The sequence below is a fragment of the Arabidopsis lyrata genome (assembly GCF_000004255.2).
Source record: "Arabidopsis lyrata subsp. lyrata unplaced genomic scaffold ARALYscaffold_7, whole genome shotgun sequence".
NCBI classification, from domain to species: Eukaryota; Viridiplantae; Streptophyta; class Magnoliopsida; order Brassicales; family Brassicaceae; genus Arabidopsis; species Arabidopsis lyrata.
The window spans coordinates 10422043-10447720 of record NW_003302549.1 but is presented as its reverse complement, the minus strand read 5'-3'; the positions used below and the strand labels follow the sequence as shown (position 1 = coordinate 10447720).

The 25678-nt window shown below is 36.5% G+C and overlaps 3 protein-coding genes across 4 annotated transcripts; all 3 read right to left on the bottom strand.

Annotated features, from left to right (window-relative positions):
• Positions 1 to 11526: 11526 nt before the first annotated feature.
• Positions 11527 to 12763, bottom strand: LOC9304033 (putative defensin-like protein 139). The gene is given in 2 exon segments (XM_002867915.2): positions 11527 to 11723; positions 12634 to 12763. Coding segments are annotated over 2 exon segments (258 nt in total). The 5' UTR covers positions 12695 to 12763.
• Positions 12764 to 13716: 953 nt separating this feature from the next.
• On the bottom strand, positions 13717 to 14824 carry LOC9304032 (defensin-like protein 140). Its single transcript, XM_002867914.2, has 2 exons — positions 14360 to 14824; positions 13717 to 13985 (listed from the first exon to the last, which is right to left on the bottom strand). Exons 1-2 carry the CDS (start codon positions 14418 to 14420, stop codon positions 13804 to 13806), a joined length of 243 nt encoding a protein of 80 aa, XP_002867960.1. The 5' UTR covers positions 14421 to 14824; the 3' UTR covers positions 13717 to 13803.
• A 94-nt stretch (positions 14825 to 14918) lies between these two features.
• LOC9304031 (protein ENHANCED DISEASE RESISTANCE 2) lies at positions 14919 to 21502 on the bottom strand. Of its 2 annotated transcripts, XM_021018865.1 has the most exons (22): positions 20990 to 21502; positions 20763 to 20837; positions 20054 to 20107; positions 19886 to 19951; positions 19658 to 19761; positions 19095 to 19162; positions 18900 to 19016; positions 18440 to 18480; positions 18234 to 18334; positions 17853 to 17948; positions 17486 to 17550; positions 17323 to 17394; positions 17071 to 17226; positions 16731 to 16957; positions 16612 to 16651; positions 16373 to 16521; positions 16172 to 16273; positions 15978 to 16022; positions 15743 to 15883; positions 15556 to 15651; positions 15374 to 15475; positions 14919 to 15281 (listed from the first exon to the last, which is right to left on the bottom strand). In XM_021018865.1, exons 1-22 carry the CDS (start codon positions 21125 to 21127, stop codon positions 15180 to 15182), a joined length of 2157 nt encoding a protein of 718 aa, XP_020874524.1. In that variant the 5' UTR covers positions 21128 to 21502; the 3' UTR covers positions 14919 to 15179. The 2 variants fall into 2 exon arrangements, with proteins under 2 accessions (XP_020874524.1, XP_020874525.1); XM_021018866.1 differs by lacking the exons at positions 20763 to 20837; positions 20990 to 21502 and having other exon boundaries at positions 19886 to 19944; positions 20054 to 20100.
• Between the last annotated feature and the right edge of the window lie 4176 nt (positions 21503 to 25678).

The window sequence follows — 25678 nt, the reverse complement described above, 5'->3', positions numbered from 1 at the left end:
GGATGTTATATATACATGTAGGGAGAGCTACGTATTGTTTTTAAACTTTTAGTTTATATTTTCAAAATGTTCTTTTGTAATCGTATAATTTATTTGTCATATATTACGTCATCATTCGAGATATTTGGCGAATCATATGCATGATATAAATCGATTGAATTTAACTATCTGCAACATATGTGATTATGATGATCAAGTTCATGGAATAATGATTCCACAAGACAGTTCTCTTTGCAATAATCAGATCCACGACAAACAGATATAAATGCAGCATTATGGAGTCGATAAATTTTTGGATCGAAAACTCTAGATAACCTAATTTTTTCGAACATATCATATCGAATTTTGGATTTCGGATTTTCAGTCCACCCTTACACCCAAATTTGTTCGTATCATATAAACCAAAAAAATAATGTCATGCAAACTACAGAATAAATTGAAAAATGTCACTTGATGGAATTGATGAAGGGTCTTTAAGTTTTCAACTACCAACCGGGTGATACGGACATATTTTATTTAGCTCATAGTTGTGCATGTGTGTATACACAACATTATAAAAATTACTATAAGATTTTAAGATATTTATATCCTGATCATGCCAACGTACGTAAACTTTAGTCTATTGTTTGGATCCGATAATATCAACCTCAGGTTTGAATCCATCCTAACATGTAACTAATTATATATTATGAAAAAAAAAATTATATATTATGATCAGGATAGTTTATTTGCGACAATACTCAAAATGTCATCGCTAGTTTAAGTAAGTTCGAATCCTCTTTAATGGATGTTAAAATGTGGGGTTTCTTTACAATTTACAATTTGAATTTTCAGTAAATTAGCAATGTTAATTCCACTTGTAAAACACGTATGCTAGCTGGTGAATGGTGATAAGAATCTTAAAGACTTTCAGTTACTTATTTGATCCAAATGTTTATGATGTATGTCATAAAAAAAAAGGAGAATTGAAAATTTGTATTGAATGTGAGAACATATATAAAAAAGGGAAGGTATATATATAAAGAATCATTCAGAAAGAAAAAAAAACATAGATGTAAATGTAGGAGTGTCAAAGTCGATCAAAATTAATAGATCATTGACTTTATTCGACCAATGAATTCTAATGAATCGAATATTATTTTATTTTATTTTAATAAGTTGATGAAATAAATGAGTCGAATCGTAATGGACTGATGAATTATGGAGGCTACTCAATGGTTCCTCCACCACGACACTCGGATTCAGTTCATCAATTTTTTTTTACATCATCATAATTTTATTATATATCACCAATTATCATCGATGCTATCATACCCATCATGATATAATCACACACCATCATATTAATCATCATCATCTATATATTATCATACCATCATGATAAAAAAAATCATCAACATCATTTCATCAGCATGCAATCATGATCATACTGAAATTTTATGTTAATCCTTTTACCAAAAAAAAAAAAGAAATTTTATGTTAACAACGTAAATCCATAGTTTCTAGCCGAAAATGTGATTATGCTATTTTCTTTTTTTTGGGGGTCAAATTTTTGATCTGCTTGTTTTCTTTACCAAAAACACAACTCTGTAATTCACACCTAAAAAGCAATTAGACAAATTTTCCCCAAAATAATTGGATATATGATCCCGCCAAATCTTAGTTTGCAAGTTTTTTAAATAAAAATTATGTAGTTCTGTAATTTTCTGCACAAACAATTTCAAAAATTTCCACCAAAACTACAAAGACATAACATTTTTGTTATGATGTATTTCCGCAATTTCTCGCTAAAATGCGCCGTGCCGTGATTTGATATTCTTACTTTCAATATATCTGGTTTATGAACCATAAATAAAAGAAAACTAAATTTTATGTAGATTTCATCTTGATGTAAAATGGTTTATCGATTTATGTACTGATGTTAAAATACATTATCAATTTCACCTGGTTTTAATAGTAATTCCAAAAAAATAAGATATATCTAAATTTATCTTAGCTATAAATCTTAAGGGATTTATTTCTTAAAATGCAGATACTGTAATTTCAAATTTATTTTATTTTTGTTAATCATTGAATGATATAAGATTTGGTTTTATGTCAAAATTAGTTTTTTTTTTTTTGGTAGACGAGGGGGACAAAAGTCCCCTACAATTTATTAATTAACTTAAAAGAATTACAAACGAACATTGCGTGGGAAACCTGTCCCATTAGCATCCTCTAACATAGTCAAAAAAAACATATCAGGGCAATAATCACAAGAATGAAATCCTAACTGTAACGAAAACGCATAGTTTGCTAATCTATCGGCTAGACGATTAGCTTCCTTATACACATGAGTAACCCGGACTAACCAGTCCTTTGATAAAAAGCCTTGGCACAGGCGTACCAGGAAGGCAAGCGGATGAACCTCACTTATCCCTGCTTGCAGAAATCCAACCACCAACTCCGAATCCAACTCTAACTCCACTCGTCGAAACCCTTTCTCCCAGGCAATCACCAACCCGTAGTACGCACCCCAAAGCTCTGCCAATGGTGCAGTACAAATACCTATATTAAGTGCGAATCTTCCTAGCCATAAACCTTCCTCATCCCGAATTACCCCTCCAGCAGTGGCCAGCCCTGGGTTACCTCGAGAAGCCCCATCGGTAGTGAGTTTTACCCACCCTGCACTCGGCTTCCTCCAACACACCAGCATCTCAATACGCTCATTCATTTGTGCTCCACACCTAACCACAACATGAGCTCGCCGGACCTCATCTGCCATATCTTTCACAAACCTCACTCTGTCCCGACAAGTTCTTCTCTCCCCAAAAACATCACTACATCTCCACTTCCATCCCCACCATACCGCCATACTAAACAACGTTGGCCACTCCTCACTACTAGTGTCACATCCAGCCCCTAAGTTCTCAAACAACCACTCCAACAGGGACTTAGCAAAAAATACCAGTTGTCGTCTTCGAGGCACCAGTCTCCTCCAAATTCCTACCATCGCCGGACAGTCCCGCAGCACATGTATAATTGATTCCTCGCCACCATTACACACCTGACAGATTCCACTCTCACTCAGATGTCGTCTAACCCGTTCTGCATTCGTCATTATAACTTGGTGACTAAACACACGCACCCGCTCTAGAGCCACTACACGCCAAATCCGCTGATAAAAACTCGCCATACATGGTCGGGATTCGTCATCAAATGTCAGCAAGGAGTAGGCCGACCGTACCGAGAACTCCCCATTCGGATTACCCTGCCAAGACAATTTATCACGCATACCCGGCACACCTTTCACCACAACCGCCAGCAGCCTTTGTATTATATTAACCGGAAGATATTGACTCAGCCAAGTCGTATCCCAGCCCATATCCTCCGACCAATAGCTCTCTACGTGTCTATCAATCTCATCGTGCGGTACCGACGTTGTCACCCTCATCAACAACAGTTCATCAATTAACCATCTATCCCTCCAGAATTGAATAGATTTCCCATCACCAGGTACCCAGCCTATCCCTGGCAACACAACCTCTCTCATCCCCACTCCCACACTCCGCCATGTTGAAGACCAAGTACCTTTGGGTACCATCCAAGAATAGTCATGAACATCTCCCACCTTATACTTACTCCTCAACACTCTTGCCCAAAGACTCTTTTTATCATTCAATAAACGCCATCCCACTTTTGCGAGCAAAGCTCTATTCATGTCACGTGTCGGCCTCAACCCCAATCCGCCTTCTGCCTTAGGCTTACACACCTTCTTCCACGACAACAAGTGTTGTTTCTTTTTTCCCAAATACATGTAACTAATAGAAGACAGAAAGTAATTTTTTTTTTTTTTTAACTTCAAAATGCATACTTGTAGTAATATTTTAATAAGTTTGCTTTAAATTTGAAGGTGCCACGGATCACGGGAAATCATTTTTATTACTATTAAGTTTGAGTCAAATTTCAATCACATGGATATATTCATATTAGTAACTGAATCATTCAAGATATGCTAAATCTCTTTAATTCAAAACTTTTGTACAACTGTATTTCAAAATCATGATTTGGATTGACAATTTGACATGTAATTTTAATTTTTTATTTGGAAACCTTTGGTCGAATAATATGAGATTTTTAGTTATATATATTTCAAAATTAGTTCAAATCATCAATAAACAATATAGCTATTTAATATATAATATATATAATTTTCCCGGTACTTTGGAAATACATTGTAATAAAATCATAGTATATTTTGACATATTATGTTCCCATGAGAAGGGAAGGTTGTTAACTTCGTAATGCATACTTGTAATATATTATTAAGTTTGATTTAAATTTGAAGGTGCCATGGATCACGGCATATCATTTTTATTACTATTAAGTTTGATTCAAATTTCAATCACATGTTTAGTAATCATTCTAAAATATGCTAAATATTTTACAACCAGCTTTTTCGACCATGGAAGCAAAATTAATTAGATAAGATTTCACGTCGAGATAACAATAGTATAAAATTGATGTTACGTTTTTTTTTTCATAACTTGAAATACATAATGCTATACCGTCTAAGATACATTTTGTTTGCTAAATAGAAGAAAATGAACCGTGTAGAGTTGAAAATTGTTGTAAACTGTGTTGTTCTATTAATTAATGAATGAGATTTCGATACATATATATACATGATGAGGGGAGACAAATCCCCATTGGGCTAGTAAACCCTAAAGCCCAAAAGCCCACTAAGTACAATATAGGCCGTCATAAGGAGAATCTTCAAGAACATGGGCATGGGCCTTCTAGGACATGGACATGGGCCTTCTAGAATATGCATAAGGTCCACGGTTATGGAGTCCATCCAACATGTGGTTTATAACACTCCCCCTTGGATGACATAACCGTGTAGATGCCAAAGGATCTCAGTAATACGCTTGGGGATGCTGCCTCATTAAAACCTTACCAGGAAAACCCATTGGGACAAAACCATGGTTAAGGAAAAAGAGTACAGCACGTATTACTCCCCCTGTTTTGGTCATCCCTGCAAGTCCTTAAGTCTCCGCATTCCAATTTGATGCGTGAGCTTCCTCAATGTCGATGTTGGTAATGCCTTGGTAAAGAGATCGGCTGAGTTGTCGCTGGATCGAACTTGTACCACTCGAACTTCTCCATCCCTTTGCAAGTCATGCGTGAAGAAGAACTTTGTTAGAATGTGCTTCGTCCGATCTCCCTTGATGTAGCCGTCCTTGAGCTGAGCGATACAGGCTGTGTTGTCTCCTCATATGATGGTCTTTGATGTTGTAGTAGCTGCGCCTTGAAGAAGGCTGCCTACGTACCCTTGGAAGGGATCAAGCCACACGTAGTTCCTATCTATTGACCATGCCATAATCTGATTTTACCTGCATCAGCAAAACAAACTAAACCAAAGCAAACTAGACCTTCTTTGGTTAGATCAGTATAGAATAAAACCCAAATAAACAAACATAGGAAGAATAGAATTTAAAATTTAACCAAACCTTCCTTCAAACCTTTCTAGTGCCTTTGGGTTGATCATGAACTAAATTTAGGCAAAGGAGGTTCACGGCAAAACATATGTCTGGTCTAGTGTGGCTAGCCAAGTACATTAACGCTCCTATGGCACTAAGGTATGGCACTTCAGGATCGAGAACTTCTTCCTCATCCTTCTTTGGACCGAATGGATCACTATCCAATCCGAGGCTTCTCACCACCATTGGGCTGCTCAATGGGTGGGCCTGGTCCATATTGAATCTCTTGAGTACTTTTTCAGTATATGCCTTTTGATGCACAAGGATTCCATTATTCACGTACTCAAGTTGCAATCCCAAACAGAATTTTGTCTTGCCTAGGTCTTTCATCTCGAATTCTTTCTTTAGATATTTGACTGTTTGGGCGATTTCCCCAGAGGTTCCAAGGATGTTCAAATCATCCACATATACTGCTATTATCACAAACCCTTCGTTTGCAAATTTCTTTATGAAGATACATGGACTGATGGGATCATTCTTATAACCTTCTCTGACTAGGTACTCGCTTAATCTATTGTACCACATGCGTCCACTTTGTTTCAGTCCATAAAGCGATTTGTTCAGCCTTATGCAGTATTGGTCTCGAGACCCTTTCTTATCTTTATCTTTGAGCTCAATACCCTCTGGTAATCTCATATATATCATCCAGTGGACTTATATAAATATGCAGGCATTACATCCATTAGCCGCAAATCAAGTCTTTTTCTTTATATAGCCAGACTTAGCAAAATTTAAATGTCTTAGCATCCACCACAGGGGAGTATGTTTCTTCATAATCTATCCCCGGTCTTTGTGAGAATCCTTGTGCAACAAGCCGTGCCTTATATCTCACGATTTCATTATTCTCATTTCTCTTCTTCACAAAGACCCATTTGTGTCCTACTGGTTTTTACATCGAATGGTGTCCTTAAGGTCGGACCAAACTCATTCCTTTTCTTAATGATTCTTAGCTCCACGTTTTATGGTCTTGTACCATTTAATCAATCAAGTCTTTGAGTGCACTCTAGTATAGACGTGGGCTCCTGATCCTCATTTATATTCATAAATTCAAGTGCTACCTTGCATGCAAAATCATCTTATGTCGACATTTCTTATATGTTCCATTATGTTCCAGACATGATATAATCGATTTGAGATTTATTATGGTCAGGACCTTTAATACTTTGCAGCTTGGCGTCCCAAGCTACATTATATGGTACCTGTACCTTAGAGCCGGCCGGCCTTATCTCCATGTCTGGGATGGTTTCCTTAGTAACCTCGGATTCCTATTGCACCTTTCTTTGATTTTCGAGGATTTTTATCTTTGGAACCTATTGGTCTACCACGTTTCTTTCGTGTGTTAGACTCGGTAGCAATTTCATTGATTCGCTTTTGGATATCAATACGTACTGGTGCATTACAAGCTGGTATGTACGTTTTTGTAACTTTCTTTGGGTCAGCAAAGGAATCTGGCAATTGATTAGCTAGCTTTTCAAATGTATAATCTTATGGACCTCTGATTCTCATGCCAGAGTCCGAGGATCTTGCCAATTTAAGGATGTTTGATTTCATTATATTTCTTTTATTGCTTTACCCAGCTTGTTCGTCTCTCCACCTATAGTAGGAAATTCGGATTCATTCAAATGACAATCCGCGTATCTAGCCTTAAATAGATCACCCGTAGTTGGCTCTAGATACTTAATAATGGTGGGAGAATCAAATCCAACATATATTCCCATCCTCCTTTGAGGTCCCATCTTTGTTTCTATGTGGTGGAGCAATCGGTACATATATGGCACACCCGAAAGTCTTTAGATGGGATATGTCTGGCTCATGACCCATAAGTAATTGGGATGGTGAATATCTATGTTCACTAGATGGCCTTATGCGTATAAGTTCTGATGCATGTAAAACAGCGTGTCCCCAAGCGGCTACTGGGAGCTTCGACCTCATGAGTAATGGTCGAGCTATCAATTGAATTCGTTTAATGAAGGATTCCGCTAATCCATTCTGTGTATGTACATGTGCTACGGGATGTTCCACACTTACCCCCATGGACATACAGTAGTCATTAAACGCTTGGGACGTGAATTCACCGGCATTGTCTAGACGTATAGTCTTAAGCGGAAAATCTGGAAAGTGGGCTCGCAGTCTTATTATCTGGGCCAATAACCTAGCAAACACTTGGTTTCTAGTAGATAGGAGACAAACATGCGACCATCTTGTCGATGCATCAATGAGGACCATACATATATCTCCTTGTATCCTTTCCAGAAATTTTAAGGTCTCTTTATTTACCTTAGCCGGTGATGGCCTTATAATGAGTTTCCCTTGTGAACATGCTTCACACGTGAGATTCTTAGGGATAACTCTTTTCTCTCTTAGGGTGTGCCCCTTTGAATTAGTTATTAGTTTACGCATCATACTATGACCCGGATGGCCAAGCCGGTCATGCCATAAAGTGAATTTCTCGATGAACTCTTTGTTCATTGCCATATTAGCTTCGATCATATCGATTTTAGCATAGTAGAGACCAGTGGATAATGCGGGTATAGTCTCTTAGGACTTTCTTATGTCCTTGGGTGATCTCAATTATATTTAGGAATTCTTTGTTCCCTTCACCCTTTGTTTCAATATGGAAACCATTCAATCTTATATTTTTGAAACTTGACAAGCTCCTCTTCGAGCTGGGTGAATATAGGGCATCGCTTATTTCAAGATGCGTGCCCTTTGATAAAAGTATATGGGCATGACCATGGCCCTCAATAAGACTAGCTATACCCGCTATGGTGCTAATATTGGCATTTTTCATTATGAGATTTAGAAAAATATCTCTTATCTTTTGTGTGGCTCCACTATCCACCACAATTATGTTCTTGTCCTCGGCCATTTCTTATATGGACAAGAATCATGTTCTAAACATAAAATAATATAAAATAAATTCAAGCAAATAACAATCAATGAACACATAAAATGCAAAGAAAAACATAGAGGTTTTGATGTCGAAGTAAGATTTATCAACTTGATTCTTTTATGCAATCAGAAGTTTCATACTCTATTAGATCATCTTGATCATGTTCACCATCTTTATATACCAAATGGGCTTTAGGATTCTTCCCTTTTACACTCTCTTGATAGAGGTCACAACGATGTTTGGAAGTCCTACATATCTTAGCCCAATGGTTTCCCATTCCATATCTATGGTATACTCATTTGGTCGAGTGTTGTGGTTTGGAAATACCACATCGTCCTCGCCCTCGACCACGGCCGGAATTGGGTCTACATCCACGGTTATAGTGGTTCCCATGGCCGGATGAGTTATAGTGGCCACAACCACGTCCTTTCAATACCACATCTATGGCATACTCATTTGGTCGAGTGTTGTGGTTTGGAAATACCACATCGTCCTCGCCCTCGACCACGGCCGGAATTGGGTCTACATCCACGGTTATAGTGGTTCCCACGGCCGGATGAGTTATAGTGGCCACAATCACGTCCTTTCCATCCACCACGGTCACGGCCGTGTGGTCTATCACTTTAGACGTGGTTAGATTCTTTGGATTCTTTCTTATCCTCTGCGGCCTTATTGGCATTAGGTAATGGGGTTAATCTATGAGGTCATAACTCACTGTTTTTATCTGTAAGTCATTATTTTTATTTTTTTTTCATCTAGCAATAGACTCATCCACGGACTTATAGTCCTGGATTATGAGACTCTCAATAAGATGGTGGCTAATATTGTCTTGTATCTATCTTTCTCTCTTGGCATTCTTGCCTTATTAGATACATTCACCAAGTCCTTTTGACTTTAGGATAATCTTAGTATCCATTGCCCATTTTAAAATAATTATCTCCTAAGAAATTTAGGGCAGTAAAGTACAAGTTGTAATTCAACATCTACAAGGAAAAGTTTTGAGTCAAAATCATGTAATCGTTAGTGTCATGCGGTATTTGAGACCGAACCATGAATCGATTTACTTAGGGATTTGACTTTCCTCTTTTGCTTAGGATTAGATTTCCTCTTTTTATTAGGATTAACTTTTCCTTTTCCTTTTTAGGATTTACTTTCCTCTTTACTTTAGGATTAATTTTCCTATTTCACTTATGATTTTAGATTTTAAGATTTCCTATTTTAATTAGGATTTGGAAATTTTCTATTTCTTAAAGTTTTCCTATCTTGAATAGGATTTATGAATTTCCTAATTTAATTAGGATTTAGAGTACAATAGGATTTAGGATTTTATTTAGGTTTTCATGCTTTCTATTAGAATTTTAAAGTTTCCTATTTTATTGAGGATTTTAAGATTCCCTATTTAGGATTTAGGGTTGTTAAGATTTCCTATTATCTAGGGTTTCCTATTTTATTTAGGATTTTAAGGTTTCCTAGATTTTAGGGTTTCCTATTTTATTTAGGATTTTAGGTTTTAGGGTTTTGAGATTTCTTTTAGGATTATCTTTTCTAAGTTTTCTAGGGTTCATGCAATTTTAGTTTTAGGGTGTTAAGCATGTAATCAATCAAAGGAGCAAACAATCTAACAACCTAAACAATCTCAATCAAGCCGATTTAAACTTATGGAATTTTTTGGATTAGATTCGTTTTAGGTTTTAGGTTTTTAGACCTTTAAAGTTTCGGTTATTAGCTTATGTATTTTCATTTTGCGATTTTAGGTTTAGACAATTAAAACTTCTCTAGCAACTTAGGCGAGTTTAGCTTAAGCGATAATCAACTTTTTCTAGCAACCTAAACGAGTCAAACAATCGAGCAAACAAGCAATCGGATCAAACAAGCAATCAAATCATACAAGCAAAGCAATCACTTAATCAATCATCATTCGTTTTAGGGTTTCTCTTTGCTTAACTTTCAAGTTCAATTGTTGGTTCTTTAGCTTTAGGGTTTTGATGTTACCTTTCACCTTATGGGGTTGTATGGACTAGAACCGGGAGCTAAAGACCTCGGTAACTCACGCTGCTGCAACGAACCGCAAACAGTACCACGATGAACAGTACCACGATGAACAGTGCTGCAATGAACAGTACCCGCGATGAACAGTGCGGCGATGAACAGTACGGCGATGAACAGTACGGCGATGAACAGTACCGAGATGAACAGTGTCGGCGATGAACAGTGCCGCGATTTTTAGGGTTAGGGTTTTAGGGTTTTCGTTAAGAGCAAGTCGTGCTGATAACGTGTTGTAAACTGTGTTGTTCTATTAATTAATGAATGAGATTTCGATACATATATATACATGATGAGGGGAGACAAATCCCCATTGGGCTAGTAAACCCTAAAGCCCAAAAGCCCACTAAGTACAATATAGGCCGTCATAAGGAGAATCTTCAAGAACATGGGCATGGGCCTTCTAGGACATGGACATGGGCCTTCTAGAATATGCATAAGGTCCACGGTTATGGAGTCCATCCAACATGTGGTTTATAACAAAAATAAAATATTGTAGGGCGTATGAGTGTTTTTCTTTTCTTGAACTTTTTTTTGTTTTTTGAAATGTTAAATTTATTGACCAACAAAAAATGTACAAAGTTTGGAGTAAAAATCGAAGACATGCAATCATATTTGGGATCCTGTTTATCTCGAAGGTCAGACGAATTAAGAGATAAAAGATGAAATCGTGTTAGTAGTCTCCCAATCTACTTTTTTTTTTTTGGTAAAAAGATGAAATCATAGGTTAATTTATAAAACTTCAAAAAAAAAAAACTTGAAAGGTTAGTAAGAACACGGAATCAGGGTTATGTTTTAATTCTAATTTTTTGCAGATATGACTTCTTAGTTCTTTCCACACAAAAAAAAAAGACTTCTTAGTTAGTAGTAAAGATGTACTCTAATTAAACCCGTATAAAACCGACTTTATCGATTCTGTTATATCAAAACGTACCGGATTTCTAATTAAAACGCGTTATGAAAACATAAACGGAGAATGCTAAAATGTCTAGCACACGATAAAGCAGCGTTTTATTTGTTCTTATCTATAAATATGATTTGAGGATTTTCATTGGTGAAATACAAATATTAAGAGCGTCAGCAAGTATAATAGCAGATGCAACCGGGGCGATTATCATCGTAGGCTCGAATGCAATCACCCTTGCCATGTCTCTTGAGTGTACATGAAAAGGCACAGTTTTTGGGTACACATTCTCCCCATTTTAGGATCTCATAACAATTTTCCATCTTCCCCAATGGTTGGCCCTTTGCCATCCTTATCTCCCCTATTACAGTAATAGTTCAAACATATAAAAATATTTCAGTTTCTTCCATGAACAACTTTGATAACAGAAATGGTAGTATATGAAACATGAGAATTTTATACCAATTTAGAGAGGCATTAGGGGTACCAAATCATATAATTTCTCAAACATAAATCGTACCAAAAAAAAAAAAAACTGGTCCATAAAGCAATTCTGTTAGCCGTTAATAGGAAAAAAATATGATTACTTAGTTCCATTTTCTTATATTTCAACAAAGTGTAACTAAAATCAAATAGAACAAAAAGACAAAACATAACTCAGTTTAATTTAAATACGAATATCTCAAAATCAGTGGCGGACCCAGGAATTGTTTTTATCCAGGCCATTAAAAAAAAAAAAAAAAAATTAAACCTATTATGTCAAGACAGGGACTTGAACTCAGGATAGGGAGGTTATGGACACACAAATACCAACTCAACTGCTTTTTTTTTTCTGGTTTCTTACACATAAAAAAATTTATATCATTATTTTACCAGGTCAGTTGCCCACCCTCTCTCTTTACTGGGTCCGCCAATGCTCAAAATACCACAACAAATTTTCTTTTGTTATTTTCCAAACAGTAATTTGTCAATTACCTCAAATTCTCCAAAAAATGTTTCTGCATCGATATAGCTTGTAATGTCATCTTTAATTCATAAAATTGACATAAAAGAATTTCGATATAATATAATATAATATAATATAGAATCTCGATATCTAATTATGACTCATAAACGCTGTCAAAAAAAAAAAAAAAAAAAATTATGACTCATAAACAAACTTAATTTTTATTGTAGAAAACTAACATGTTATTAACAACTATTTTATTTTCGATGATTATTATAATATTATTATATTTATAGCAAAAAGAAAATATATAATAAATACAAACCTAGAACGAGGATGGTGAAGATGCATAGAACGGTGACAGAAAGTTGCAAGGATTTACTCATGTTGGGTTACGTACTCCAAGCGAATTGATGATGTTTTACGAATAAAATAAATGCCGAACAACTTGTACCGTTGTACGTATGTATATAAGAAGTTATATTGATACACATTATGATAACTTAGAAAGGCTTGATCCTGTATCTAATTTAAGACATTGTCTTAAAACCACCAGATATTTTCCCTTCATTGCAAAGCATTCTTTTCCAATTAAACAAAGAAAAATCTGAAGAAGTTTTGTAAGACAGAAGATTATATATCTTGTTTAATAGAAAAAGTAAAAAATAAAATAAAGAAGAAATATATATATATATATATATATATATTCTAAATATGATTATATAATTAATAGTAGAAATATATTCTTCTAAATATTACTATATTTTTGCTATGCAAATGGAAGCAAGATATTTAGAGGCATAGGTATTTATCGTAAATGGTAGGGCGGAACATTTACATTTTATTTTGTATTTAGTTCCATTGTGCTAACTAAATAGAAGAAAATAAACGCTTTTATCTGTAGTGATGAAAATTGAAAAGAAAACAATCAAACATATATTGTAGGGTGTGTATATATACGTGGTATTCAAAGATTGAACTAAATTTTTGTTGGAATGTTAAATTTATTGACTTATAAAAAAGAGTTCATGTACAAGGTTTTGAAAGAAAAGCGAAGACATGCAATCCAAAATATCCGACCAGTAAGTATGATTATGGTGCCTCTCATTTTGTTCCCTACAAATGTCATAGATGGTTATCTTGAAGGTCAGATGAATTAAGAGATAAGAGATGAAATCGCAAGTGTTCGTAGTCTCCCAATCTGGTTTAGGATCAGATGTTCCCAACAATGTATGTCCAAACCGTTAAACATACTAATTTTGATTCCAATTACTGCAGATAATCGGGAATCTTGACCTAAAACGTGTTGTGAAAACATAAACGGAGAATGCGAAAATGTCTAGCACACAATAAAACAAAGTTTCATTAAAAGATTATTCTTTTTTTTTTTTTCTTTTAAAGATTATTCTTACCATAACATATATATATATATATATATATATATATATATGATTTAAGGGTTTTCATTAATATTGAAGTACAAATATTAAGAGCGTTAGCAAGTATAATTGCAAACGCAATTGGGGCGAGGATCGTGGGCTTCTTCAATGCAACCACCCTTGCCATGTCTCTTGAGTGCACATGCAAAGGCACATATGTCAAGTTCACATTCTCCCCGTGTTAGGATCTCATCACACCTTTTCTCCAGTGGCTGTCCCTTTGCCATCCCTATCTCCCCTATTACATAAAATCTCAGTTCTTATTATAAAATGGAAGAAAAAAACTGTTTTGATGATACATCTTCTTTTTTACATAAAAAAACACCATGTTTGACTAAGCTTGTTCAAATAAGATAACCTCGTGAGCCATCCAAACTCGATCTTGAGAGCTTACATGGGAAAGTGGATAATCTCGAACGATGATAGATGTTTTAAATTCAACGAATCTTGATATCTAATATAATATAGAATCTCAATCTCGATATCTAATTTTGAATCAAAATTCACGTAATTAACAAACTTTTTTATTGTAGAAAACTAAAATGTTATTCACAATCAATTTATTTGGGATGATTACTATAATATATAATGCCGATTATAATAAACACAAACCTAGAACGAGGATGGTGAAAATACATAGAACGGTGACAATGAGTTGCAAGGATTTACTCATGTCCCGATATTGCAAGCAAATTGATGATGATTTACGAATAAAGGATGATGAAGAACAACTTGTACATATGTTCTATGTATACAAGAAGTTATATTTTTGATACACATTATGATAACTTAGATAGGCCTTAATTTTGATCCCATATCTAATTTAAGACATTGTCTTAGAACCATTCGTTATTTTCCCTTTGTTGCAAAGCATTCTTTTCCGATCAAACAAAAACAAAACGATGAATTTCGTGAAATGGAAGATAATATATCTCGTTTAGCATAAAATAGTGCCAGGCAGACAGTACTTAGAAAGCAAACGATTTGTCTTCAATGTTTGGTTTCATGGACCACGAGTTTTCTGGCGTTTAAAGATTCATTGATGCAAGTTTGGTAACCAATGATTTTAAAATAACGTGTTATATGAATTGGATATTTTGAGAACTTAGTTAAAGAAATATCAAACTCTGGAAAGTGAAAAGACATTCGGCTACTAATTTGTCATGTCGACTTTAATGACTCAGGTATCATGCATGATAAAAGCAACGCATTACAATATTGACGAGAAGTAAATAGATACATAGGAAACTATTTTTCACTATAATTTTGACATTACAAAATAATGAAAAAGATGCATTGAAAACAAAGGCATATGGAAAAAGAAAAGTAGACCCAAGATAAAGAATTGAAGCAGTGAATATTCCAAAGAACCACCATACACTTAAATGTGACAGAACTTATATATGAAGTTTGATGGTAATTTATCAAGGGTTTATTCTGATTCCAGATTCGGAACTATAGCCGAAGAGAGCTCGATATGCGAAACCCGAACTGCGCCGATAAGCCTCTCTGGCTGTTCTTCCGCTGTATTTGCCTGTAAAACCAAACATGAATTGTATGCATAAACAGCAACCCCAGTTACCCGAGCAAAACCAAATGTTATGGGTCAGTTTATCGATAAATTACCTGTACAAGGAAAGCCATTTCCACAACCAGAGACGTGATTACGCCAATGACGAGGCCGAGAACTCCATTTGCAACGGTTGATGAACCAATATCTACGTCAATCTACATCAACAAGATAAATTATTTTGAGTTAATTTTTGGTTCTAGAGGCGTTCATAAACTACACTGATGGGTCTGCTCACTTCTAAGTATGTCGGGCCACGAATGTAGTTGCAGTCCACTGCTTTCCCAAGGAGACAAGGAGTGCTTCCCACGCTTTGCCGTACTATCCATGAGCCCTGGAATAGAATTTAGTTCTACGATAAATCGACTTCCTATAGAATCTCCATTTAATTGTAGTAGTAATCAATCACCAAGAGATAAACATACCTTAGGAACTAGTGGTATAAGCTTTAGCCTACTATTTCGGAATTCATCATCACCATCCACAAACCGTTGCAAGAGGGACCCAGGTACGAGTTCTTTCATCACGAAATAAAACACCATACTGTAGTGAGTTGATCCTGGAACCTATACAAATACCGGTTTTAAACCTATATACATATGACTATGTGGTTTGTAAACAATATTCGGAACTAAATAATAGTTTATGGGTAAAGCTTACTTGAACATTTACCACCATCGAGAATAGACCTTTTTCTGCAGCAACCTGAGCATGTGTATCAAAAGGCTCAATAATCTTTCTAAGTGATTACGATTCATCCACAAGCTAATTAATAGCAGGAGAAGAATATTGAAGCTTTAAGTGGAAAATTCTCTCCTTTAGGTAACTAAAATTAAGGTGCTTGTGTATCTTACTTGTGCTGCACAGCCTTTGCGTCTAGCAACATGATCTATTCTTTTACTGTCTTTGAACCAATCAACAGCAACGAGATCCATAAGATGCTTCCCAGCAGGTATCTTCCGTATAGTATTAAATGGACAGATTCAAAAGTTAGTTGGATGTAAGAACCTAACCATTCTATATTAAATTATTAATAAGACGAAAAGTGTACCAACCTTTCTTTTCTCTACACTGAAATTCTTGCCCCGAACTTTGAAGTTGTTCCCGTCAGAAGTCCTCCAGCAGTTACGAGCGTTTTCATTTTCATTGCGCTTTAGGTTACCCGAGAAGCATGACAGATCAATGTTGTGAGCAGGTTCTTCTTCTGAAGTGTCAAATCGCACAAAAAATCATTGCTATTAGATATCCTAATTGGCTCAAATAGCATTTTCACACTTAATGATAGGGTGCTCACCTGGTCTCTTGACATCGGTCTCTGTTTTACTTGTTTCAGGCTGAAATAGTACACAAGAATGACGATTCATTTCAAGATGCTGCTTAAGATTTTAAAATAAAAATGCTTGATATTCAAACCTCTTGTTCTGATTCAGCAATCTGAAATTCATCATCATCATCCGAGTCTTCATCCATAAGCACAGAGTTTCTGTTAACAGAATTTGTTTGATCAAGAGAAAAGGCAGACTTATGCAGAGACTTCCCACTCTTAGTCAAGCTCAAGGAAGATGATGCCATATTAACCATGACAGGGATCCGAGTAGGAACACCTCTCTCATCTGTCTGTGAAAACCATTCCCGCAAACCTGTGATGAGAGCAGCAACAAGAATTAAGATGGATGATATTAAGTAGGCAATGAAATTACTTTTCTGCAAGGACCTAAGGAAACCAGTGGAAAGGAAGCATGAAAGCACTTACCAGCAACACTATTCAGCATTTGAAGAAGACAATGTTGTTGAAATGCTGGAAGATAGCCTGCACCCCACCCTTTTAGATCAATTTGTATTAGATGTTGCACTTGTGTTCTAGGCCTCCCATTCCGAGGCTTTAGTGGGGAAATATTATATCCTCCACCTAAGCGAACAAAAACAGCTGAGGTTAGATAGTAGTACATCAAAGGGTAGAATTTTTTTATCAAGCGCTTAACACCAGTTAGTTTTCTAAACGTACTCTCAAGATGAGCCCGAACACATCCAGGTTGTGGACCACAATTCTCATGCTCCCTAGAACGGAACAACACAACTTCACAGAAAGAGCGAGATAAATAACCAACAAGTTTTATAAAACTACCTTTCCAGCAGATTCTAAATGAGTTAAGAGGCCAGAAAGATACCATAACTCCCATCATCATTACGGCGCCAATATCGGACATAACACAGGTCGCGAGGCCACACAATCCTGAACCATTTGATGTAATAATCAGGATAAAATAGAGCTAGTGGAAACAGTAAAACAATATTCAAACTGGAAACAGGAAGATCACAAATGAAACCAATAATAATAACCCTGAACTGTTTTTCTGTCACCAGTCTTATACAGCATCGTATTATGGTAGACAATGAAATAAAGACACCTTTGCATCGAATCTACAGCCCTTGAGGGCAACAAAGTCTATTTTCCTAATGCTGTAGTAATAAGGTTTAATCATCAAATTTGTCAGCTTGACTATGTGGACAATATTTTTTCAGGTGCAACCTTACATTGGAAACCAGTCGAGCAGAAGTCTGTGATAGAGCACTGCTGTGTGACCATCGACCTCTTCCACTAAGCTACCATACTGAAAGCTGCAGTCCCACCTGCATCAAACAGGAACACAGATAACTTCAGATATAAACACTAAAATAAAACACTTCTGGAAACATACTTTAAAACTTTGGGCAACCGACATTGTTTCTCAGGGAAAGAAACAGAAAGACATAGACCCGACATTAAAATGCATAAACTTCAAGAAAATATATAATTAAAATTTTCCAAATAATAGTGTCTAACTGCATCAAAATGAAGAGAAAGGAACACTGTACAAGCCATCTCCTACAGTCAGGAAATGAGTCAAAAACAAAAGAAGGTAGAGAAGCACCTACTCATAACGAGTGCCATCCATGCTCATCAGAAGCTCGAATATGTCCTCACATGTTGCCTCCACTACACCAACAGCCTTCATTGCCCTGCTACAGCTCCTTGGCTGCACATGTAGCACTTAAATGATGGTTCTTCTTTATATAAAGTTACTATGTAATCAAAGGGAAATCATGCCATAAAAATGATAAGGTATTCGACATTTCCGTACAAGGTAATCAACTTCAAGAAGCTCTTCAAAAATCCGAAGACCTGCCAAATGTGTGTCAAAACAAAAGCTGATTATGGCTAACTTTTAAAAAGCAATAATCAAATAAATATGTCCCTAAATAAAAGATTAAGAGCCTTGAGCCAATGAAAACTTGAAAAATTCACTCAAAAACAATTAAAAAATGAAAGTAAAAACATTTAAGAGTTCCATTTTAGAATTTGGGCCTATCAATTAATCAGGAAGCGATGGCAATGACGAAACCCATAAAGATAGAAGATTGTATTGATTTTTCATTATAAACCATCATCCGGTTCCTAGAGCAGATAGCTAATGAAGGCACTGGAATCCACATGTTCCAATTATAATCTCATAATTGTTGTAGTTTATTGAGGGAAAATAGTATACTAAATTGCATTTCAGAAATAGCAGCATGTTCTAGAAACCCTGTAAAACCACTAACCATTTTGGCACTGAAGGAGACGCCAGTGTTTTCTGGAAAATGCTTGGTTGTTGGAATTCTGGTTCGCCAACTCTGCATCAAATTCTTTGGTCCAGTCAAGCACAGATTCTGGAGGACCTGCAAGTTTTTTTGAGGTTATGATCAGCCAGGATCGCAGTACCAGATAGAACACAAATAAGAGAATTCGAAAATAACCATTTCCAATAGTTGTCCTCCTCATTAAGCTACGTCGAGAGTCCTCTTCATCCTCTGGCGCACTAAATCTGAAGGAAATTGCAAATATTGTTTTGCATAAGTATATCAATATCATTATATCGAAGTCAAAAGATAAACGACATAGTGACAAACATCAAAAAGAATGATATATGATGGGTACTCTCTAAATGCAGCATTTTGTTAGCCTCTTCTGGCCTTTGTAAATTGTGATAGTCTTAGAATGACTGAGGCAGCCGATTCGGGAAAAATCCAAACACGGATCAGGGTTGGTAGTTTACTTCCTATATTTCTTATCTAATAGAATGACATTTTTTCAAGTTTATTTTCTAATCATAAATTGCCGCCACAAACCACTTAATTTGAACAATGTGGATGGTCATCCCATTAAAAGGAGATCAAGTTTATGAACAATGGAAATAGAATATAATTTGTTCTGATTGAGTCAGGAGATCCTATAAGTAAAAAACTTTAGCCATTGAGTTGCTGGGAAACTGATTCAACGTGGAAGAAGTAATAGAGAAATCTTTTAAATAGGCACTTACTGGCTTTCATGGTCTGAAGATGAAGCAGTCCTTCCAGTATCCATTCCAGACTTATATTCAAAGGAAACATACTGCTGACCATTTGGAACTTGGGACTCTTGATGCTGCACCAGTGCAAAACATAGTTAGGTAATCAGATAAACTACTAATCTACAAATGTTTAAACAGTGAAAGGGGAGGAAGCTTTTGTAATTCAGGTATTGGCACTTTGGCAGGCAGATGGCTAACCTGGTCTATAACAGACTCAATTTTTTCCTTCCACATTAGTGCTTCCTGGATGTTGAACGCTGCCATCTAGCAAGAAACATACTCCACATTAACTAACCCAAAAGCATGAAATTGCCAAGTAGCACGATAAATCCAATGTTAGCTATTCTTAAAGTAAAGATAACATACCGTAATTCTATGACTCTTTTCTTTCTTGTTATAGACAGACAACACGTAAACCATCTGCAAAGTGGAGCCAACGAGCCCAAAAGAGATTGTATAGGCATAAGTGATATAACAGTCAAAGATATGAAAAGAGCAAATAACGTGTCATGGGAAACTATCAACTGATTCACAACAAAAATTATCTCTCTCTTGCAGAAAGAGATTGGAACAGATGTGCAAAGCTGCCCTTAAACAAACTTTCAGTTTGATCCCTCTAATTTAATAATTGTACATAACATCATATATATAAATAACATATATGTAACATCAGTGTTTATATTATGCTTGGTTTTGGTCCTCAAGAGACTAGGAGCAGACATACTAACCAAATATAGTTGAATCTACAATTCTACCGAGTTACTCAGCCCAGAAAAATAATCCTCACAACTAAGAATACCTAGCCGGCACTCTTACTTCCTAGAGAGTCTTCTTGTCCTACTCATCACCTCTCTCACCCGCTATTAAAAGTTCAAATATTTGCCAGGGAAGAGAATATAAGCGTCCTCCAAAAAGCAAGGGAACGAGATAAGCGTACGTGTCTATAAGAAATCTATCTTAGACACATCTCGTCAAAAAGAGTGATAAACTCAATGGAACACATCACATAGACATCTATAAGCACTTCAAGTTCAAGTATCAACATGGTAATAGAAAAAGTAAAACCAAGACTCACATGTCCATGATGTGTTTTCAAGCCTCGATCCTCAACTCTGCAGTTACCATCAATTAACATGGTCTTGATAGGAACCTATAATAACATTCAAAAAATACATCTTTTAGCTAAACCCTCTCACCATTCAAGAAGAAAAAAACCTTAAAACTCATACTATCTCCAGCAGTCCAGCTCATAACAAAGGAAATACAAATTGCAGCAGACAGAACAAAATTCGCTAAAGTCACCTGATAATCCTGAGGTTTCTTCTTATAATACGCCAAAAGACGAGGCTCCAACACAAAATACCTCATATGAATATACGATCGTCCGATCTTCCTCCTTCCATACCTAACCATCCATCCTTCGTACACTACCTTAGACATTGTTGCCGTCCCAAGAAATTACAACGGAGACGAACGAAACAAAATCAAAGGGGCACGAAACTTCCCCACGGAAATCGAAACTTTAAGAATCGAAATCGAATCTAATTATTTCCGCGGGAGATTCATCGATTTTACTAAACGACCTGATTGTTCATCGGCGCCGGAATCTGGTGTTGGAATTTTCGCAGTTTCCTCTCCTGCGATTAGCGAAGATTTATGAGCTCACAGATTTTCAAAATTCTGAAAAAATAAAATCAAATTTTCCACTTCGACGAAAAACAAGAGAAAAGCAATTCAACTTTGACAGAAAAAAAAAGAAAAAAATCCAAAGTTATAAATTAAATTAGAAAAAAAACAACAGTATAGATAGAGAAATATCTATACTCAAAATAAATAAATAAATTAAAAATAACTAATCACGCCAAATACGTAAGTTTTGTCAGTTAAACAAACATAAATGATGAATAATGTTTTAATTGTTATAAAACTTGTTGTTCTATTAATTAATGAATGAGGTTTCGATACATATATATACATGATGAGGAGAGACAAATTCCCATTGGGCTAGTAAACCCTAAAGCCCAAAAGCCCACTAAGTACAATATAGGCCGTCATAAGGAGAATCTTCAAGAACATGGACATGGGCCTTCTAGGATATGGATTAGGCCCACGGTTATGGAGTCCATCCAATATGTGATTTATAACACTCCCCCTTGGATGACATAACCGTGTAGATGCCAAAGGATCTCAGTAATACGCTTGGGGATGCTGCTTCATTAAAACCTTACCAGGAAAACCCATTGGGACAAAACCATGGTTAAGGAAAAAGAGTACAGCACGTATTACTCCCCCTGATTTGGTCATCCTTGTAAGTCCTTAAGTCTCCGCATTCCAATTTGATGCGTGAGCTTCTTCAATGTCGATGTTGGTAATGCCTTGGTGAAGAGATCGGCTGAGTTGTCGCTGGACCGAACTTGTACCACTCGAACTTCTCTATCCCTTTGCAAGTCATGCGTGAAGAAAAACTTTGTTAGAATGTGCTTCGTCCGATCTCCCTTGATGTAGCCGTCCTTGAGCTAAGCGATACAGGCTGTGTTGTCTCCTCATATGATGGTCTTTGATGTTGTAGTAGCTGCGCCTTGAAGAAGGCTGCCTACGTACCCTTGGAAGGGATCAAGCCACACGTAGTTCCTATTTATTGACCATGCCATAATCTGATCTTACCTGCATTAGCAAAACAAACTAAACCAAAGCAAACTAGACCTTCTTTGGTTAGATCAGTATAGAATAAAACCCAAATAAACAAACATAGGAAGAATAGAATTTAAAATTTAACCAAACCTTCCTTCAAACCTTTCTAGTGCCTTTGGGTTGATCATGAACTAAATTTAGACAAAGGAGGTTCACGGCAAAACATATGTCTGGTCTAGTGTGGCTAGCCAAGTACATTAACGCTCCTATGGCACTAAGGTATGGCACTTCAGGATCGAGAACTTCTTCCTCATCCTTCTTTGGACCGAATGGATCACTATCCAATCTGAGGCTTCTCACCACCATTGGGCTGCTCAATGGGTGGGCCTGGTCCATATTGAATCTCTTGAGTACTTTTTCAGTATATGCCTTTTGATGCACAAGGATTCCATTATTCACGTACTCAAGTTGCAATCCCAAACAGAATTTTGTCTTGCCTAGGTCTTTCATCTCGAATTCTTTCTTTAGATATTCGACTGTTTGGGCGATTTCCCCAGAGGTTCCAAGGATGTTCAAATCATCCACATATACTGCTATTATCACAAACCCTTTGTTTGCAAATTTCTTTATGAAGATACATGGACTGATGGGATCATTCTTATAACCTTCTCTGACTAGGTACTCACATAATCTATTGTACCACATGCGTCCACTTCGTTTCAGTCCATAAAGTGATTTGTTCAGCCTTATGCAGTATTGGTCCCGAGACCCTTTCTTATCTTTATCTTTGAGCTCAATACCCTCTGGTAATCTCATATATATTATCCAGTGGACTTATATAAATATGCAGGCATTACATCCATTAGCCGCAAATCAAGTCTTTTTCTTTATATAGCCAGACTTAGCAAAATTTAAATGTCTTAGCATCCACCACAGGGGAGTATGTTTCTTCATAATCTATCCCCGGTCTTTGTGAGAATCCTTGTGCTATAAGCCGTGCCTTATATCTCACGCTTTATTATTCTCATTTCTCTTTCTCACAAAGACCCACTTGTGTCCTACTGGTTTTATCCCTGAACTTAACTCCACGTTTATGGCTTCTTTCCATTTTAGCCAATCTGATCTTTGAGTGCACTCTAATATAGACGTGGGTTCATGATCCTCATTCATTTCAAGTGCTACCTTATATGCAAATATTTCATCGATGTCGACATCTTTGCGGTTCCATTTTATTCCAGACATGATATAATTTATTGAGATCTCATTATTATCTATCCCTTCAGGACCATGAGGATTGGCGTCCCAAATCTCTCTATTCGGTTCCTTAGGGTCTGCCACGGCCATGTCTATGGTTTCCTTCACCTCGTTTCCTACTGCACCTTTCTTTGATTTTCGAGGATTTTTATCTTTGGAACCTATTGGTCTACCACGTTTCTTTCGTGTGTTAGACTTGGTAGCAATTTCATTGATTCCCTTTTGGATATCAATACGTACTGGTGCATTACAAGCTGGTATGTACGTTTTTGTAACTTTCTTTGGGTCAGCAAAGGAATCTGGCAATTGATTAGCTAGCTTTTCAAATGTATAATCTTATGGACCTCTGATTCTCATGCCAGAGTCCGAGGATCTTGCCAATTTAAGGATGTTTGATTCCATTATATTTCTTTTATTGCTTTACCCAGCTTGTTCATCTCTCCACCTAAAGTAGGAAACTCGGATTCATTAAAATGACAATCCGCGTATCTAGCCTTAAATAGATCACCCGTAGTTGGCTCTAGATACTTAATAATGGTGGGAGAATCAAATCCAACATATATTCCCATCCTCCTTTGAGGTCCCATCTTTGTTCTATGGGGTGGAGCAATCGGTACATATATGGCACACCCGAAAGTCTTTAGATGGGATATGTCTGGCTCATGACCCATGAGTAATTGGGATGGTGAATATCTATTTTCACTAGATGGCCTTATGCGTATAAGCTCTGATGCATGTAAAACAGCGTGTCCCCAAGCGGCTACAGGAAGCTTCGACCTCATGAGTAATGGTCGAGCTATCAATTGAATTCGTTTAATGAAGGATTCCGCTAATCCATTCTGTGTATGTACATGTGCTACGGGATGTTCCACACTTACCCCCATGGACATACAGTAGTCATTAAACGCTTGGGACGTGAATTCACCGGCATTGTCTAGACGTATAGTCTTAAGCGGAAAATCTGGAAAGTGGGCTCGCAGTCTTATTATCTAGGCCAATAACCTAGCAAACACTTGGTTTCTAGTAGATAGGAGACAAACATGCGACCATCTTGTCGATGCATCAATGATGACCATACATATATCTCCTTGTATCCTTTCCAGAAATTTTAAGGTCTCTTTATTTACCTTAGCCGGTGATGGCCTTATAATGAGTTTCCCTTGTGAACATGCTTCACACGTGAGATTCTTAGGGATAACTCTTTTCTCTTTTAGGGTGTGCCCCTTTGAATTTATCATAAGCTTACGCATCATACTATGATCCGGATGGCCAAGCCGGTCATGCCATAAAGTGAATTTCTCGATGAACTCTTTGTTCATTGCCATATTAGCTTCGATCATATCGATTTTAGCATAGTAGAGACCAGTGGATAATGCGGGTATAGTCTCTAGGACTTTCTTATGTCCTTGGGTGATCTATTTGTTCCCTTCACCCTTTGTTTCAATATGGAAACCATTCAATCTTATATCTTTGAAACTTAATAAGCTCCTCTTCGAGCTGGGTGAATATAAGGGCTTGGCCGTAGCCCTCAATAAGATTTGCTATACCCGCTAAGTGCTAATATTGGCATTTTTCATTATGAGATTTAGGAAAATATCTCTTATCTTTTGTGTGGCTCCACTATCCACCACAATTATGTTCTTGTCCTTGGCCATTTCTTATATGGACAAGAATCATGTTCTAAACATAAAATAATATAAAATAAATTCAAGCAAATAACAATCAATGAACACATAAAATGCAAAGAAAAACATAGAGGTTTTGATGTCGAAGTAAAATTTATCAACTTGATTCTTTTATGCAATCAGAAGTTTCATATTCTATTAGATCATCTTGATCATGTTCACCATCTTTATATACCAAATGGGCTTGAGGATTCTTCCCTTTTACACTCTCTTGATAGAGGTCACAACGATGTTTGGAAGTCCTACATATCTTAGCCCAATTGTTTCCCATTCCATATCTATGGCATACTCATTTGGTCGAGTGTTGTGGTTTGGAAATACCACATCGTCCTCGCCCTCGACCACGGCCGGAATTGGGTCTACATCCACGGTTAAAGTGGTTCCCACGGCCGGATGAGTTATAGTGGCCACAACCACGTCC

What these genes read in the sequence shown, in the direction of transcription:
- LOC9304031 (XM_021018865.1), bottom strand. Translation starts at nt 21,127, where the DNA reads ATGTCTAAGGTAGTGTACGAAGGATGGATGGTTAGGTATGGAAGGAGG. An exon ending in GACCGATGTCAAGAGACCAG is followed by an intron (nt 16,522 to 16,611) that starts GTGAGCACCCTA and finishes TTGACACTTCAG; the next exon opens with AAGAAGAACCTGCTCACAAC. An exon ending in TCAGTGTAGAGAAAAGAAAG is followed by an intron (nt 16,274 to 16,372) that starts GTTGGTACACTT and finishes ACTATACGGAAG; the next exon opens with ATACCTGCTGGGAAGCATCT.
- LOC9304032 (XM_002867914.2), bottom strand. Translation starts at nt 14,420, where the DNA reads ATGAGTAAATCCTTGCAACTCATTGTCACCGTTCTATGTATTTTCACC. An exon ending in TTTCACCATCCTCGTTCTAG is followed by an intron (nt 13,986 to 14,359) that starts GTTTGTGTTTAT and finishes TTTATGTAATAG; the next exon opens with GGGAGATAGGGATGGCAAAG.